Source organism: Oncorhynchus mykiss, chromosome 20 (genome assembly GCF_057628025.1).
Source record: "Oncorhynchus mykiss isolate SJ-2025 chromosome 20, ASM5762802v1, whole genome shotgun sequence".
Lineage (NCBI taxonomy): Eukaryota > Metazoa > Chordata > Actinopteri > Salmoniformes > Salmonidae > Oncorhynchus > Oncorhynchus mykiss.
The window spans coordinates 13,992,447-14,009,912 of record NC_143041.1 but is presented as its reverse complement, the minus strand read 5'-3'; the positions used below and the strand labels follow the sequence as shown (position 1 = coordinate 14,009,912).

Below are 17,466 nucleotides of genomic sequence, written 5' to 3'. Positions count from 1 at the left end.
AGGCGTCACTACAGTCCCTGGTTCGAATCCAGGCTGTATCACATCCTGCCGTGAAAAGAAAACAATGACCAGTAGATAACACTATTTGACATGTCAAATAAGTTTGTTGACCAATCAGGACCTGAAAATGAATTCACGTCACATAATAACTTAACGCCTTCATACATTATTTACTTAGTGTAATAACTATCACTTGTATTTCATGTCACAATGATTCATCGATACGTATGCTATGATGCTGGTAAAGTTGTCTCGTGCTGGTCATAAAAAAGTAAAGCTAATTAGCTAGCTAGCTAACTATATAAATAGGTGTCATCTAAAATAACCCACATATATTAGATTCATGGTGGTCGGACCCATCTATGTGAAGCTAGCCACAATAAGGATTAGCCACAATAGTGGACTTTGAGGTTAGCCTTCAAAATAAAACTATGGCATAATTCTACTATTTGTATTAATTTGCATCACTGTCAATGACATACTTTTACTTTTATTTTGAAGGCACACCGTAAATTCCACTACTGTGCCTAATCCTTATTGTGGCTAGCTTTACAACACATAACCAAGTCCGGTTGAGCCTCACTAGCCAGATGAAGCTAGCTGGCTGCTTATAACGTTAGCTTTGGGAAACAGGGTTAAGTAGCTGGCTAGCTATTCATTTTCATGAACTGAAGTTAAATTTCAATAGGCGAACAACCTAGCTAATACTTACTCACAAGGATTCCTAAATCATTGCTAAGAATAATGAAAACGACTGCAGTTTCTACTGGTCATTGTTTCAGGCTGGTTGTATTGGTGCTAGCTAGGTACCAAGATAAAGCTAGCTACCCCAGAAGTCGCATCAAACAAATTATGCTTTATTACCATCGCGGTATTGTAAAAACATTGTTCGTGGCCGGTGTTTGCAGACTTTTGTACAGCTTTGACAGTGCTACTGTATCTTTTTTGACATGCAAAGACCCAAACGGCGTTCCATAGTATGTATGTCTTGAAGCTAATAGCAATGACGCTATTATTGTGTAACTCCGGTAGGGCAACATCTGAAAAATAGCGCACTTGGTAGTGTGTACTGGTGCTCGACCAGTCGGCGAAAGTCAACATCACCCACCACAGAGAACGGTTGATTGTCAAGAGCATTGAATTCCATTATCTTGGCCTTTATGGATTTCAGCTTTGAGTTGTCTCGCTGAAATGTTCTTACTCTTTCAAATGACTGCTCGGCTTGTTGACGGCTCGATCCACACAGCAGACATTGTGGGCTAGGTTAGGAATGCTGTGTTGCACGTGTAGAGCAACATTTTACGTGACGTCATTGTTACGCACGCCTCTGAAGAGGGAATGCAACACCCTGTTACAACTCAACTCTCCGTGAAGCGAAAGAGTTATGGACTGTAGGTGTGAGTAAGGATGACGAAAGGCAGAGAATTTACCGTTTACTAGGAATTTATTCCTTCACACGGTAATATGGGGAAAAGGGGCTGGACGGAACCAAAGCAAAGAAAGTAAATATCAAAGCCCCCTCTCCTATCTTACCTGCCTAACCACTACTTACCTAATTTGGCACCACCTTGTGCCCTAACCAAAATACAGGGGGTGGTCCGCCCAGGTCTTACCTAGTGTGCCTAGACAGTGAATATACTATGGGTATATGTATGCCTGCGGGCATCTTGCCTAAGCACTCCCTAGGTGCCTTCCCCTTCCCCCCTGGGAACAAATGAAACAGAATATTAAACAATTTCACTAAGGACATCAAATAAGCTCTGACTGAGCAACAAACACACAGAACATACAACTGCTCCCAGCAACAACTAATACAGTACATACTAACGACCAACATGCTATACCCCTCAGCCATCAACCTCCTCTCTCAGCAATTATCTATATCACAATCGCTCTCCCCTGAACAACAGAACACTGGCTTTTATAGCTTCAGTAGGCATTGGAAATTGGAGACAGCTGCGTCCTGACGAGGGGACGGGGTCAGCTCTCCAATTCATCGTGGAGTCGACCAATCAGCTGCTGGGGGATTTCAGGATGGCATCTCCTGAAACACACTCAAATACACAAACTTCAACACAGAAACTGGGGAACGTAACAGTCATTACGTCGTGTACCTACGTGATATAGGTATGACATTGGTTTTGCACGTCGGTGTTAAACTAGACATGTTCACAGATATATCGTGCATCCCTAAACAGGATAGATAATAAACGGTAGCAGCAGCTAATGTGAGTCAAAAATGAGTCAAAAGAGTTCATGCAAAAAGGTTCAATACAGATAACCAATAGCTACCTGGACTAACTATTAAAATAACTATTTAGCAGGTTTATGGCTTGGGGGTTGAAGATGTTCAGGGTCCTGCTGGTTCCAGACTTGGTGCATTGGTACAGCATGCCATGCAGTAGCAGAGAGAACAGTATATGACTTTGGTGGCTGGAGTCTTAGACAATCTTTAGGACCTTCCCCTGACACTGCCTGGTATAGAGGTCCTGGATGGCAGGGAGCTCAGCCCCAGTGATATACCGGGGTTGTAAGCACTACCCTCTGTACCGCTTTACGGTTGGATGGAAAGCAGTTTCCTGTAGTCCACAATCTGCTCCTTTGTCTTGCTGACGTTGATGCACTTATTAATGAAGCCTGATGTGGTAAACTCCTCAATACCATCGGATCAATCCCGGAACATATTCCAGTCTGTGCTAGCGAAACAGTCCTGTAGCTTGTCATGGAAATGGATATTGTATTATGTCCTTGATAATGTCCTTGAAGGCTCTGGATCCGCCATACACACACTGGCTGGTAGGTGGGGGACCAACCTGCCCCAGATTCCATGAGTGAGCGAATGTGTTCACAAACTGTGTAGGGCCCTATGAAATCCGTTTTTATTTGTAAATATGTTTTTTTTTGCCTGATTCCGTTTTTCCCAAATTCTGTTTTCTCAGTTTAGTTTTTTGGGGGTTTTCAATCTTGAAAACACACTTTTTAAATAGAAAAACAAGTCAATTGGATGTTCAAGTCCACAACAATGTTTGAACCACATCAGGAGACTCCTTTTGAGGTCTGGGAAAAATCTAAGAAGTATTGGTTTTGGAGTGCAATTACCCTTTAATTCAAGTGTGCACAAGAGCCCTGCACGGACATGAATTTAAAACCTGAGCCCTGCCCATACCCTAGTTATTGATGGAAAAACAGGCCCTACCAAGCCCTGATCCAGTTTGCTGTTGGTTTTTCAGAAAGTTGCAGGGAATCCGAATCACTAGTGCATTTAGTTCATGTCTTATGATAAACTTGGGCAAATTGATAACTTTTCTAGTAAGTTCAAAACATTTAGTTAATTTCCTACTAATTTCAATACATTTTCTAATATGGTTGAATTCCCTTTTAATGTCTGGATTCCGTGTTTCCTTCGGTGTTCTCCGCAACGCAGATTTTATAGGGCCCTAAATGTGGAAATGCCACTGAATCTGCAGGAAACCACGGCAGAAACCCCTACACGTGCGTGAACACATGCATACACACTCACTGGCCTGGTTCCAGTGGGTCCGTCTCATTCGTACTAGTCATTAGGGGTGTAAGATTCACTGATACGGTCCCCGGCTCAAATGTTTAAGATATTAGTGCATATGTCTATGGGACCCCAAACCTATCCAAATGTAGCATACATCGGTCAGGAAATCGATTTCAAACGTTCTGAATCGCCGGGTTCGCCATTTTTTTGTTGCTGCTCAAATTACTTTCTACTTTCCGGAAATATCTCATATTTTGTGACTTCACATTTTGCATGCCGAACAACCCCAGGCAATATCAGTAGCCTAGTCAAACTGTGGGCTGTGTGCAGCTTTGCGCGCTGACCAACGAGAGGTAGGCCTACTCCTGATCTGGTACATCTGCGTGTCACCTTCATTATTTAAATGTTTCGTGAAATTGCTTGCGCAATATTATGCTTTATTAGTTGACAACCAATGTGATTTGCTAGGTTATTTTTATCAAATACATAACATCCTGCCGGAGACAACTCTCATCTGGCTGTACATGCTGATCGGGACTTAGCCTACATTCGATTTTTATTTTTTTAAATTGGGTTGTTTAGCTTGAAGCAATCAGTGTATATACATGGTCATTTTTACATATACACGGTCAAGTTGATAATTTCGTAACGATGACAGCAATCACTTTTTCTACTCCTACTGCATGGTCGAAGCTGGAGAAGAAGAGAAGCTCACTCTCCTAGTCAGTCAACTTCCAAACGGCCTAAACCATTCGATTATGAGACGTAGGTGAAATCCAAAATTGTGCTATATATTCATTGGCTATGTCATAGCAAATGTTTAAAGATAAATATTGATACATTACTAGCTCTAACACTTTTAATCTGCAAAAATGACTAATTAGTGAGTGATGGTGATTTTCAGATCAAAAGTGTGTGTTGTATTATGTCCTTGATAATGTCCTTGAAGGCTCTGGATCTGCCATACACACACTGGCTGGTAGGTGGGGGACCAACACATGGTTTATCCAGGTGTTGTGGTTGTTCCTGCCCCAGATTCCACGAGTGAGCGAATGTGTTCACAAACTGTGTAGGGCCCTATGAAATCCGTTTTTATTTGTAAATATGTTTTTTTGCCTGATTCCGTTTAAACGGAAAAGTGGTACGTGCATATGTGTTCACCCCCGTTGCTATGTAGCCCCTAAATACGATCTGGTGAAACCAATTACCTCCAGAAGTCACATAATTAGTTCAATAAATTCCAACTGTGTGCAATCGAAGTGTCACATAATCTCAGTATATATACACACACACACCTATTCTGAAAGGGCCCAGAGTCTGCGACACCACTAAGCAAGGGGCACCACAAAGGAAGCGGCACCATAAAGATCAAGGAGCTCTCCAAACAGGTCAGGGACAAAGTTGTGGAGAAGTACAGATCAGGGTTGGGTTATAAAAAAATATCAGAAACTTTGAACACCCCTGGAGCACCATTCAATCCATTATTAAAAAATTTAAAGAATATGGCACCACAGCAAACCAGCAAACCTGCGAAGAGAGGGCCGCCCACCAAACTCACGGACCAGGCAAGAAGGGCATTAATCAGAGACGCAACAAAACAAAGAGACCGAAGATAACCCTGAAGGAGCTGCAAAGGTCCATAGCGGAGATTGGAGTATATGTCCATAGGACCACTTTAAGACGTACACTCCACAGAGCTGGGCTTTATGGAGGAGTGGACAGGCATATGGAAGAAGGTTCTCTGGTCAGATGAGACTAAAATGGAGCTTTTTGGCATCAAAGAAAACGCTATGTCTGGCTCAAACCCAACACAATGTATTCATTGTCAGGGACTGGAAAACTGGTCAGAATTGAAAGAATGATGGATGGCACTAAATACAGGGAAATTCTTGAGGGAAACCTGTTTCAGTCTTCCAGAGATTTGAGACTTGGATGGAGATTCACCCTCCAGCAGAACAATGACCCTAAGCATACTGCTAAAGCAACACTCGAGTGGTTTAAGGGGAAACATTTAAATGTCTTGGAATGGCCTAGTCAAAGCCCAGACCTCAATCCAATTGAGAATCTGTGGTGTGACTTAAATATTGCTGTACAACAGCGGAACCCATCCAACTTGAAGGAGCTGGAGCAGTTTTGCAAACGTACCAGTGGCTAGATGTGCCAAGCTTATAGAGACATACCCCAAGAGACTTGCAGCAAAAAGTGGCTCTACAAAGTATTGACTTTGGGGGGGTGAATAGTTATGCACGCTCAAGTTCAGTTTTTTTGTGTTCTTGTTTGTTTCACAATAAAACATATTTTGCATCTTCAAAGTGGTAGGCATGTTGTGTAAATCAAATGATACAACCCACCCCTCCAAAATCTGTTTTAATTCCAGGTTGTAAGGCAACAAAATAGGAAAAATGCCAAGGGTGTGAATACTTTCGCAAGCCACTGTATCTGGGTGATGTTTTTTCTTGCCTGAATGATCTGAATCTAGGATTACAGGGACTCTCCGCAACTTTATTCAATGTGCGGTAAGTTGGAGTAAGTTGGCGCTCTTCTCTGTCTGCGTTAACCTCTCTAGGGGGTGTGGGACGCAACCGTCCCACCTGGCCAACATCTGGTGAAATTGCAGAGCGCCAAATTCAAAAACAGAAATACTCATAATAAAAATTCATAAAACATACAAGTGTTATACATCGGCTTAAAGATGAACCTCTTGTTAATCCAACCACGGTGTCAGATTTCAAAAAGGCGATTATCTGAGGACCGTGCCCAGCGCACAAAACAGTTACCAGCCAAGTAGATTAGTCACAAAAGTTAGAAATAGCAATAAAATTAATCACTTACCTTTGATGATCTTCATATGGTTGCAATCCCAAGACTCCCAGTTACACAATAAATGTTTGCTTTGTTCGAGAAAGTCCCTCTTTATATCCAAAAACCTCAGCTTTGTTGGCGCGTTTTGTTCAGTAATCCAATGGCTCAAATGCAGTCACAACAGGCAGACGAAAAATCCAAATACTATCAGTAAAGTTTGTAGAAACATGTTAATGAATCTTCAGGTTGTTTTTAGTCATAATAATCGATAATATTTCAACCGAACAATAGCTTCGTCAATATAAAAGAAAAACAAGAAAGGCTCGCTCTCAGTCGCGTGCAGAAAACAGCTCTGGGGACTTCCCACTATCCACTGACTCAGAGTGGTCTTACTCCCTCATTTTTCAGAATACAAGCCTGAAACAATTTCTAAAGACTGTTGACATCTAGTGGAAGCCATAGGAACTGCAATCTAGGTCCAAACCATTGACATACTGTATAGGCAGGCAAGAGAAAAGCACCCACATCAAAAATATCTCACTTCCTGGATGGATTTTACTCAGGTTTTCGCCTGCCATATCAGTTCTGTTATACTCACAGACATTATTTTAACAGTTTTGGAAACTTTAGAGTGTTTTCTATCCAAATCTACCAACTATATGCATATCCTAGCTTCTGGGCCTGAGTAACAGGCAGTTTACTTTGGACATGCTTTTCATCCGAGGTGGAAATAGTGCCCCCTACCCTAGGGAGATTAACAAGGACAACACACAGGTCTTTCAATCATTGTATGATTTTTTTTGTGTGCAAATGAACTCAAGCTTACGGACATTGTCAAATGTGATAAATAGCAAAGCACCTGAGTGAGTTGAGTGCGCAATTACGCAGATACTTTCCCGAATTGGATGACACAAACAACTGGATTCATTATCCCTTTCATGCCCTGCCTCCAGTCCACTTACCGATATCTGAACAAGAGAGCCTCATCAAAATTTCAGCAAGCGGTTCTATGAAAATTTAATTTAATCAGAAGCCACTGCCAGATTTCTGGAGTGGGCTGTACTCCGAGTGTCCTGCCTTGGCAAATCGCGCTGTTAAGACACTGATGCCCTTTGCAACCACGTACCTATGTGAGAGTGGATTCTTCACTCTCACTAGCATGAAAACTAAATACAGGCACAGACTGTGTGTGGAAAATGATTTAACTTTGTTAAAGCAAGGCCCCTGAACTCTCGTGTATTTTCTGCGCTATGCAATGATATGGGCAGCGACCACGTAACGCTTTTACAACATACAGAAGTGTGCTGGTTATCAAGGGACAAAGTATTGACACTTTTTTTTTTTTAATTGAGAGATCAGCTTAAAGTTTTCTTTACTGACTATAATTTCCACTAGTCTGACCGCTTGCTGGATGAAGAGTTTCTCAAACGACTGACCTGAGTGATGTTTTTTTTCTCACCTGAATGATCAAAATCTAGGATTACAGGGACTCCGCGACTATATTCAATGTGCAGGAGGCTATGATTAAGAAGTTGGAGCTCTTCTCTGTCTGCATTAACAAAGACAACACACAGGTCTTTCCATCATTGTCTGATTTTTTTGTGTGCAAATGAACTCAAGCTTACGGACAATATCAATGTCAAAAGCACCTGGGTGAGCTGAATGCGCAATTACGCTGGTACTTTCCTGAAACGGATAACAAACAACTGGATTTGTTATCCCTTTCATGCCCTGCCTCCAGTTCACTCATTGATATCTGAACAAGCGAACCTCATCGAAATTGCAGCAAGCGGTTCTGTGAAAATGTAATTGAATCAAAAGCCACTGGCAGATTTCTGGTACTTGCTGATCACACTGTTAAGACACTGATGCCCTTTGCGACCACGTACCTATGTGAGAGTGGATTCTCGGCCCTCACTAAGCATGAAAGCTTAATACAGGCACAGACTGTGTGTGGAAAATGATTAAAGACTGAGACTCTCTCCAGTACAACCCAACATTGCATAGTTATGAGCATCCTTTCAAGCACACCCTTCTTATTAAACTATAGTGAGTTATTCACAATTTTCGATGAACAAATAAGGTTTTATATGCAAGATGGTTAAATAAAGAGCAAAATGATTTATTATTATTATTTATGCCCTGGTCCTATAAGAGCTCTTTGTCACTTCCCACGAGCCGGGTTGTGACAAAAACTCACACTCATTCTTATGCTTAATAAATGTATTGTATAGTGTGTGTGTGGCAGGCTTACAATGACAAAAGAAACAGCATTTGAGAGTGCAATGGCCCTGGTGCTAGAGGGGGTATGCAGCTGGAGGTTAAATGTTTGAAGGGGTACGGGACTATAACAAGTTTGGGAACCACTGGACTAGAGCGGTGAAGTCAGGTATAGTTTCTGACGTCGCGATGCGCAGGATTGCTGAGAGGTGAGAGTCAGTAAGAGATGATCTGTGCCTTGACTTGTTATATTTCATTACTGAAAAGGTTTGTTCACGTATGTAGGTTGACCCAAACAGTACAAAGATCTTCTGAGCATGACTCCTAATCTTTGGAAGGTTTTGTTTGTCGAGAGATGCATAGAACCTCGTCAGTGACATTGTTTTGAATAGTTCTCCAATCACTGCATCAGACTGAAGATCGATAAGCTCAAGTTGCAGGTCAGTGGGAGCGTTATCCACATTTGAAGGTGAATGGAGAGGAAACCAACAGCATGACATTTTCCAAGACTTTGAAATCCTGAAAACGACAAGAAAACTCCCCGTTCAAAGCACGTGGCAGCAATGTATACTTCTCCCCGCTGGTCATCTGATAAGGAACAGACTAGTTGTGCTGGAAGGTGGGTGAGATTGTTGTCATCTGATAAGAAACAGACTAGTTGTGCCGGAAGGTGGGTGAGATTGTTGTCATCTGATAAGAAACAGACTAGTTGTGCCGGAAGGTGGGTGAAATTGTTGTCATCTGATAAGAAACAGACTAGTTGTGCCGGAAGGTGGGTGAGATTGTTGTCATCTGATAAGAAACAGACTAGTTGTGCCGGAAGGTGGGTGAGATTGTTGTCATCTGATAAGAAACAGACTAGTTGTGTCGGAAGGTGGGTGAGATTGTTGGCTTCTACTTGGCGGGTCAGGAGGAGTCATTTTCCATTGAAGGCTTTGACAAGGCTGTACATCTGATGTGCAAAAAGGCCCTTCCCTTGTAGTTTAGAATTCAGTTCATTCATGAGGGCCCTGATGTCAACGGTGAAGGTAAAATCAGTCAACAATTCTTTATCTTGCAGTTGAGGGAAATCCACATTTTCCTTTCATTTGCAAAAATTCAGCAATATCCGACTTCAGGTCCCACATCCTTTTAAGCACCTTCCCCAAACTCAGACGTCTCACGTTTGTGTGGAAGGGGAGATTTGCATGACCCAACTCTCTCTTCCAACAGTGAGACAAATTGCCTGTGGTTTAAAGATTTTTCTCTTATGAAGTTTACTGCTTTAATGACTGTATCCACAACATGGCTCATTTTCAGAACAAATTTAAAGAGCACCTCCTGATGAATAATGCAATGCAGGTTTTAGCTCAGCTATTTGATCTTGTATCCTTTTCAAAAGGCCAACATTTTTTCCTGTCAAGTTTGGGGACCCATCAGTGGTCACACTAGATAACTTTTCAAACCTCAGTCACAGCTTTGACACACACTTATTAACCTCCTCCAATAAATATTTCCCTGTGGTTGTGCTCTTCATTGACTGCACTGAGGCAAGCTCCTCTGTAATTTCAAAGTCTGGGGTTATGCCTCGTAAGAATATCAACAATTGTGCATCACTGCTCTCATCCAGGGCCAAGAAGAAATAGGTGAAATCCTTTACCTTGTCTTTCAACTGTTGTTCCATATTCTCTGCGATGTCCTCAACACGCCGGGTCACTGTTCGTCTTGACAGGGAAACATTTTCAAACAGCTCTTTCTTGTCGGGGCAAAGTATAGCTACGGAGTGAATTAAACATTCTTTATCGAATTCACCCTCAGCTTCTCTGCATGCTTTGTCTGGAAGTGTCGGGACAGCGATGCTCTCTTTGCACACTAAGCACACAGCTTTCCCTGATATCTCAATAAATAAATATTTTGATGTCCACTATTGCTGGATCACCCTACATTCATTGTCTATTTTCCTTTTCTTTGAAAAACTCATTTTTGCTCAATTTCTAGCTAGCTACTATTTGTAAATGTGACGTGTGTGTGTCAGCCTGTCAGTCACTGTCTGTCCTTGAAGTGCCTTCAAAATAAATGTCCCACAAGCGGTGGGAGTTAAATCATTACACAAAGCGGAGTATACATTGGGCTTTTAATTTGAATAACAAATACGTTTTTCAAAACTTACTATCGCAAATTCTTTATGTGATCTGAACATGATTCCGTGGGCCGTATTGAATCAGTCCGCATACGGCTCCCGGGCCGGCCTTTGAACATAATCAAACCAAATCGTTTCAAACTAAAACATATCGCATCGGAGCCCATGAATCGAATCGTCTTGAAAGAGAAAGATGCACGTCCCTACTAGTTATATTCCCATGCCATCCGCAGGTAGCAAGTTGTAGAATGTTTACCCAGGAGAATGCTTATCTGGGCCTTTTCTCTCTCCGAAGATAGGCTGCGCCTAGCTATATCACACAGGACAAACTAAATTCTCTGAAGGGATGGCTAGGACGGTATAGAATTGGGTAAAAGACCTAGAGGTGTTGTGGTGCTGTACCGCCTCACAGTATGATGTTACTAGGGAGACAAGTAGCTGGGAGGAATACTGTGGTTTAGAACAAGTTTTGAGAGAGGAAATTGTGCAACACGGGTTAAACTTTGGTCCTTCTATCATGCACCCCTAACATTGTACATTTTTGGTCTAGCCCTGCAAAAACACAAGCTGATTCAAATAATCAAGGGCTCTTTTCCTCTCTCCCGCTCTCTTTCTCCCACCATTCTCTCCTTTTCAGTTATTATTGAACCCAAATCCTGAGTCCTGAGTCAGATGGGAAATACATAATCAGAGAGCTTTTCTCCCTTGTGACTTTACTCTGCGTTTGAATTGTCTGAGACTAGTACGGCACAGTGACTGTCTGTGACCTAGAGAAAGGTCTCTTTTGAGAACAGTAAACGCATTAAAGTAAATTCTCAGAAATCATAAAAAGAGTGTGTGGGGGCCTCCCAAGTGGCGCAGCGGTCTAAGGCACTGCATCGCAGGGCTTGAGGCGTCACTACAGACCCGGGTTCGATCCCAGGCTGTGTCACAGCCAGCCGTGACAGGGAGACCCATGAGGCGACGCACAGTTGGCCCAGCGTCGTTTAGGGGATGGTTTGGCAGGCTGGAATTTCCTTGTCCCATCTCGCTCTAGCGATTCCTTGTGGTGGGGCGGATGCCTGCAACTGACTTCGGTCGCCAGCTGGACGGTGTTTCTTCCGACACATTGGTGTGGCTTCCGGGTTAGTGTGTCAAGAAAGGTCATGTTTTGGACGACTCATGGCTCTCGACCTTCGCCTCTCCCAAGTCCGTTGGGGAGTTGCAGCGATGGGACAAGACTGTAACTACCAATTGGGGAGAAAAAGGAGTAAAACGTTTTTAAATAAATAGGAGTGTGCTCAGGTGAACCAAATACATACTCAGGGTTGTGTGTGTGCATGTGTACGTGCACCTGTGCATTTATGTGTGTGGGTGCGCATATTAGTTTGTGTTTGTGTGTGAAGGCCTCTTCAGACTCTGAAAGGTTTTCCATCTAATTGACTGGAGCTAGATGATGTGGGTTTCCAAACAGTTTTTCTTGCTGACACGGGGGTGAGAGCAGAGACCCCCCTCCACCTTTCTCCACATCACCCGTCTCCTTTTTCATTAATCCCTCTCTCGCTCTCTCACCCCATTTAATTTCACCATCTCTCCATTTCCTCTTCCTCTATCTACCTTACCTTCACACGTGGAGTAGATGACAGTCTGTTACCGGTGCATCCCAAATGGCTCTGGTCAAAAGTAGAGGTCACTACATAGAAAATAGGGTTTCCATTTGGTATGTAGCTGTGAGTCTCCTAACAGTTGCTCTCACCCCTCTCCTCAGCCTGGGAAGTCCTGTTAGGTGAAGTGTTGGCTGACCCATGGAAAGATGGATATGCCTTCTCCATCGCCCACCTCACCCCGCCACCGTCCCCAGACACAGGGCTATCTGCCCTCATGTCACCGTTTGTCCCCCACACTCACCTTGTCGGGGTGTCACCCTACGAGACAGGCTGGGAACCTAGGGGACACAGGGGCTGTGGGTGGAAGGTACTGGGGAGGTACCTGGGGTAGGTGATGGAGGGCAGGTGGGGGTGTTGGGAAGGGACTTACAGGAGCCTAGGAAATATAGTTCTGGAAGGGGGGGTATAGTTTATATGAAGAGTTACTGTGGTTACTGGGGTTGAAATACAAGATGGTAAAATGTCTTCTTTTTGACTCACATAGACATTTGTTATACAGTTTATAAACAGTGTTTCCATACAACTAGTAATTGATTTATCGATAATTTGATTCATCAATCAATCCTTGATTCATACAGTGCATTCAGAAAGTATTCAGACCCCTTCACATTTTTCATATTTTGTTACGTTGCAACCTTATACAAATTATTTTAATTATTTTTCCTCAACAATCTACACACAATACCCCATAATGACAAAGCAAAAACAGGGTTTTAGAAATGTTTGCACATTTATAAAAAAATTTAAAACGGAAATGTCACATTTACATAAATACTCAGACCCTTTATTCAGTACTTTGTTGAAGCACCTTTGGCAGCGATTAAAGCCTTGAGCATTCTTGGGTATGACACTACAAGCTTAGTCCACCTGTATTTGGGGAGTTTCTCCAATTCTTCTCTGCAGATCCTCCCTAGCTCTGTCAGGTTGGATGGGAGCGTTGCTGCGCAGCTATTTTCAGGTCTCTCCAGAGATCAGGATCTAGTCTGGGCTCTGGCTGGGCCACTCAATGGCATTCAGAGACTTGTCCCGAAGCCACTCCTGCATTTTCTTGGCTGTGTGCTTAGGGTCGTTGTCCTGTTGGAAGGTGAACCTTCGGCCCAGTCTGAGGTCCTGAGCGCTCTGGAGCAGGTTTTCATCAATGATCTCGCTGTACTTTGTTCAGTTCATCTTTCCCTCGATCCTGACTAGAATCCCAGTCCCTGCTGCTGAAATGCGTACCGCCACCATGCTTCACCGTAGGGAGGGTGCCTGGTTTTCTCCAGACATGAGCATTTTTGGCATTCAGGCCAAAGAGTTCAATCTTGTTTTCATCAGACCAGAGAATCTTGTTTCTCATGGTCTGAGAGTAATTTAGGTGCATGTTGGCAAACTCCAAACGGCTGTCATGTGCCTTTTACTGAGGAGTGGCTTCCATTTGGCCACTCTACCATAAAGGCCTGATTGGTGAAGTGCAGAGATGGTTGTCCTTCTGGAAAGTTCTCCCATCCCTACAGGGGACTCTTGAGCTCTGTCTGAGGGGCCATTGTCACCTCCCTGACCAAGGCCTTTCTCCCCCGATTGCTCAGTTTGGCCAAACTTCTTCCATTTAAGAATAATGGAGGCCAACTTATATACACAAGTGTGTGTGCCTTTCCACATCATGTCCAGTCATTTGAATTGACCACAGGTGGACTCCATTCAAGTTGTAGAAACAGGATGCACCTAAACTCAATTTCGAGTAGCAAAGGGTCTGAATACTTATGTAAATAATGAATTTCAGTTTAAAAAAAATAAATAAATATATATATATATATATATATATATATATATATATATATATATATATATATATATATATATATATATATATACACATTTGCTAAAAATTATGTTATTGTGTGTAGATTGATGAGGAAAAATTTTATTTTAGAATAAGGCTGCAACGTAACAAAATTTGGAAAAAGTCAAGGAGTCTGAATACTTTCCGAATGCCCTGTATCTCTCCTTTTGTCTCTCAGCGTGTCACCCATTGCTGGTTTCCTGGACGACTATGCGTATGTTATCTGTGGTCTGCTGGACCTGTACGAGGCCACGCTGCAGCCAGAGTGGCTCCGCTGGGGGGAGGAGCTACAGGACCGACAGGACCTCCTCTTCTGGGACGCAGAGGGAGGGGGCTACTATTGCAGCGACCCCACAGATCCCACCGTACTGCTGCGACTCAAACAGGGTGAGTTTCTTTCTCAGTCATGTTGTGTAGAAAAGTAATGAAGAATGGCTCTTCAATATCAATTTGTCTGTGATTTATCAATACCCACTCAATATGTCATGTTTGCCAGGAGATGTTTTTCTGTCCTGGAGAAAAAAAGTAAATGTTTGTAAGAGCGCCAGGTCTTGTTTCTAAATGGCACAGCTCCAATCTCCAGTAATTGAACACACACAACTTTATTTTCGTAACATTTATGGACTTTTAAATGTTTTATTTATTTATTTATTTATAGAATTTCTTTGGGGGGAGGTTACTTTTTAGCCTTTTAGCCCTCCCCAATTTTGTGATATCCAATTGGTAGTTACAGCCTTGTCCCATCGCTGCAACTCCCGTACGGACTCGGGTGAGCCGAAGGTCGAGAGCCATGCGTCCTCCGAAACACGACCCTGCCAAACCGTACTGCTTCTCGACTCACTTCTCTTTTAACCCGGAAGCCGGCTGCGCCAATGTGTCGGACGAAACACCGTACAACTGGCGTCGGAAGTCAACGTGCAGGCGCCCGCCCCGCCACAAGGAGTTGCTAGAGATTGATGGGACAAGGACATCCCAGCCGGCCCAATTTTGCGCCACTTATAGCTTAAAATAGCATTTGAACAAATTCAGGACATGAAAAAGTCCTGACTTTTCAAAAAAAATCTACTTTTCCTACCTTGTCAGGACATTCGGTGAATTGTTAGGACATTGAGGTACTTAGGTAGTAACAAGTGCACATGCACACTAGCAGACAGACAGACAGGCTGACAATAGCACAAACACTTGCACAAACACGCCACCTTGCCTCTTGGCTGATGCCATTGTGCAAATGGCTCTGACAAGACATACCAAGGTAGAGAAATAAGTCAAATAAAAAGGTAAGAAAGCTAAAAAGATGATAATTGTTTTTGTTTTAGCCTGTTGACAGATTAAAACTGACTTGTGTTGGTGTGCCTGTGTGTGTGCGCGACTCCACATTTGAATGCATGTGTGTCGTGTGTGTGGTGCCTGTGTGTGTGATTAGACCAGACGTGCGAGGCCTTTTCTCATCTCTGAGGATTGACGGGGCCATTATGTTGCTCGCAATGTGTTGAATTCAGCTCCATTAGTGATGCTACACCTCTGTGTGTGTGTGTGTGTGTGTGTGTGTGTGTTTCTGTCACAGGAAGATGGATTGCCCTACAGTCCAGTGCCACTGTGTATTTTACATTCCGTCCCAAAGCTGTGTGTGTCTCACCCCGTTCCACCACTTTTTGCTGTGTGTGTGTTTCATCTCAATCCACTGTTCCGTGTGGGTATGATTTCTGCCATGGGGCTCAGGGTGAGGAGAGATATGAAAAACGATTTAGTGAACCCTATGTGGTTATGCATGACTGTGTGCATAGGCCTCCTGCCTTGGCGATCACAGTAAATGTGATATAGGACTATAGGACTATAGCCTCTCGCATGTGCGCGTGTGTGTGTGTGTGTGTTTGTCAGAAGCCATCTCCTATCTGTCTGTCTGAATCAAAAGTGGATGGCTTGTGTTAGTCATCACCCATCACCCCCCCCCCCCACACACACACACACACAGACAGACATTCACGCACACTCATGTGTTGGTAGACTGCTGAGAGTTAGCTGTGTAGCGTGAGGTCAGAGGTCATGAGAAGTAAGGCTGGGAATTGCAAGGGACCACATGATACGGTATTATCACGAAACTGAGGTTGCCGACACGATATGTATTGCAATTCTATACTGTGATTTTATTGCGATTCGAGCCATGAGAAAACAAGTTTTGATCAGTCATGGAAATAAAAGTGCTGAAAACATTGGCTCCATATTTAAAAAGAAGCTAGAAAACAAGCTGGTGCTGGTACAGCAAACTACTGCAAAAATGATAATATATTGTTGATACGATGTATCATAACAAATATTATCCTGATATGTAACTATAACTTTTTTTGTCCCCGCCCATCACTAATGAGAAGAGCAGCGCTGTGATCTCATTGGCCACCAAAAGGAGATAAACACCAATCACTTAACCGGACTGAGTCACGAGGTCACCTGTCAGTCATTTCAAGTCACATCTGACACACATTGATGCACATACATACGCACGCACACATACAGGCACGCTCAGGCATAATCAGAACAAATGTTCTCCCCCGCAAACGTATGTAGAGGAGCTTTTTCTCTTACTGCAGGAGTCACTTGTCAAAGATCTATTTCATTTGAAAAAGTTGAAGTTGGCACTGAGTCGGAATACAAAACAGTACACACTTTTTGATCTTTCACCAACATATGAAATGAGTGTCTTTTACGTCTCTCTGTTTCTCTCAGACCAGGATGGTGCAGAGCCCAGTGCGAACTCTGTGTCGGCCTTGAACCTACTGCGTCTGTCCCACTACACTGGTCGTAAGGACTGGTCACAGCGGTCACAACAGCTACTGGCTGCCTTCTCTGACCGGCTGACCAGAGTCCCCATAGCCCTGCCAGAGATGGTCAGGGGCCTGATGGCTAACCACTACACACTCAAACAGGTAACACAAACTGTACGGTCCACACAAACACACACGCACACCAACTCAAAAGTTGCATAGTTTGGAGTGGAACAAACTGAACTTTTATCATACGGCTGGATATTTGTGCTAACAAAGGAGATGAAAAAACATTTAGGGAGAGAAAGAAAAGAAGGCAAGAACATTGGAAGTGTTCTGTCCATCATATTTCACCTGCGGAGGAGAAGTCACCGAGGGGGCGGAGATAACAAGCTGTGTGTGTGTATGTGTGTGTATAAGTCAGATAGGTGGCTGATGATAACAAGCTAGGGATCAGACAAGGTTAGCCGAGCCCCGAACACACCTTCTCCTCTCTCGTTACTGCTACAACCACCACTCTGACCTCTAGCTCTTGCCTCTCTCTGGATCCTTCTCTCATTTCTCTCTCTCTCTTTTTCTCTCTCTCTTCTAATCCT

General features: G+C 43.2%; 1 protein-coding gene across 1 annotated transcript in view; it reads left to right on the top strand.

Moving 5' to 3' along the window:
• The window catches only part of spata20 (spermatogenesis associated 20), a 76,634-nt gene that overhangs the window by 18,495 nt on the left and 40,673 nt on the right, over positions 1–17,466 (top strand). The window contains exons 12-13 of the mRNA XM_021575651.3: positions 14,290–14,498; positions 16,833–17,032. Coding sequence (XP_021431326.2) covers positions 14,290–14,498; positions 16,833–17,032 — 409 coding nt within the window. The remainder of the gene's footprint in view (positions 1–14,289; positions 14,499–16,832; positions 17,033–17,466) is intronic.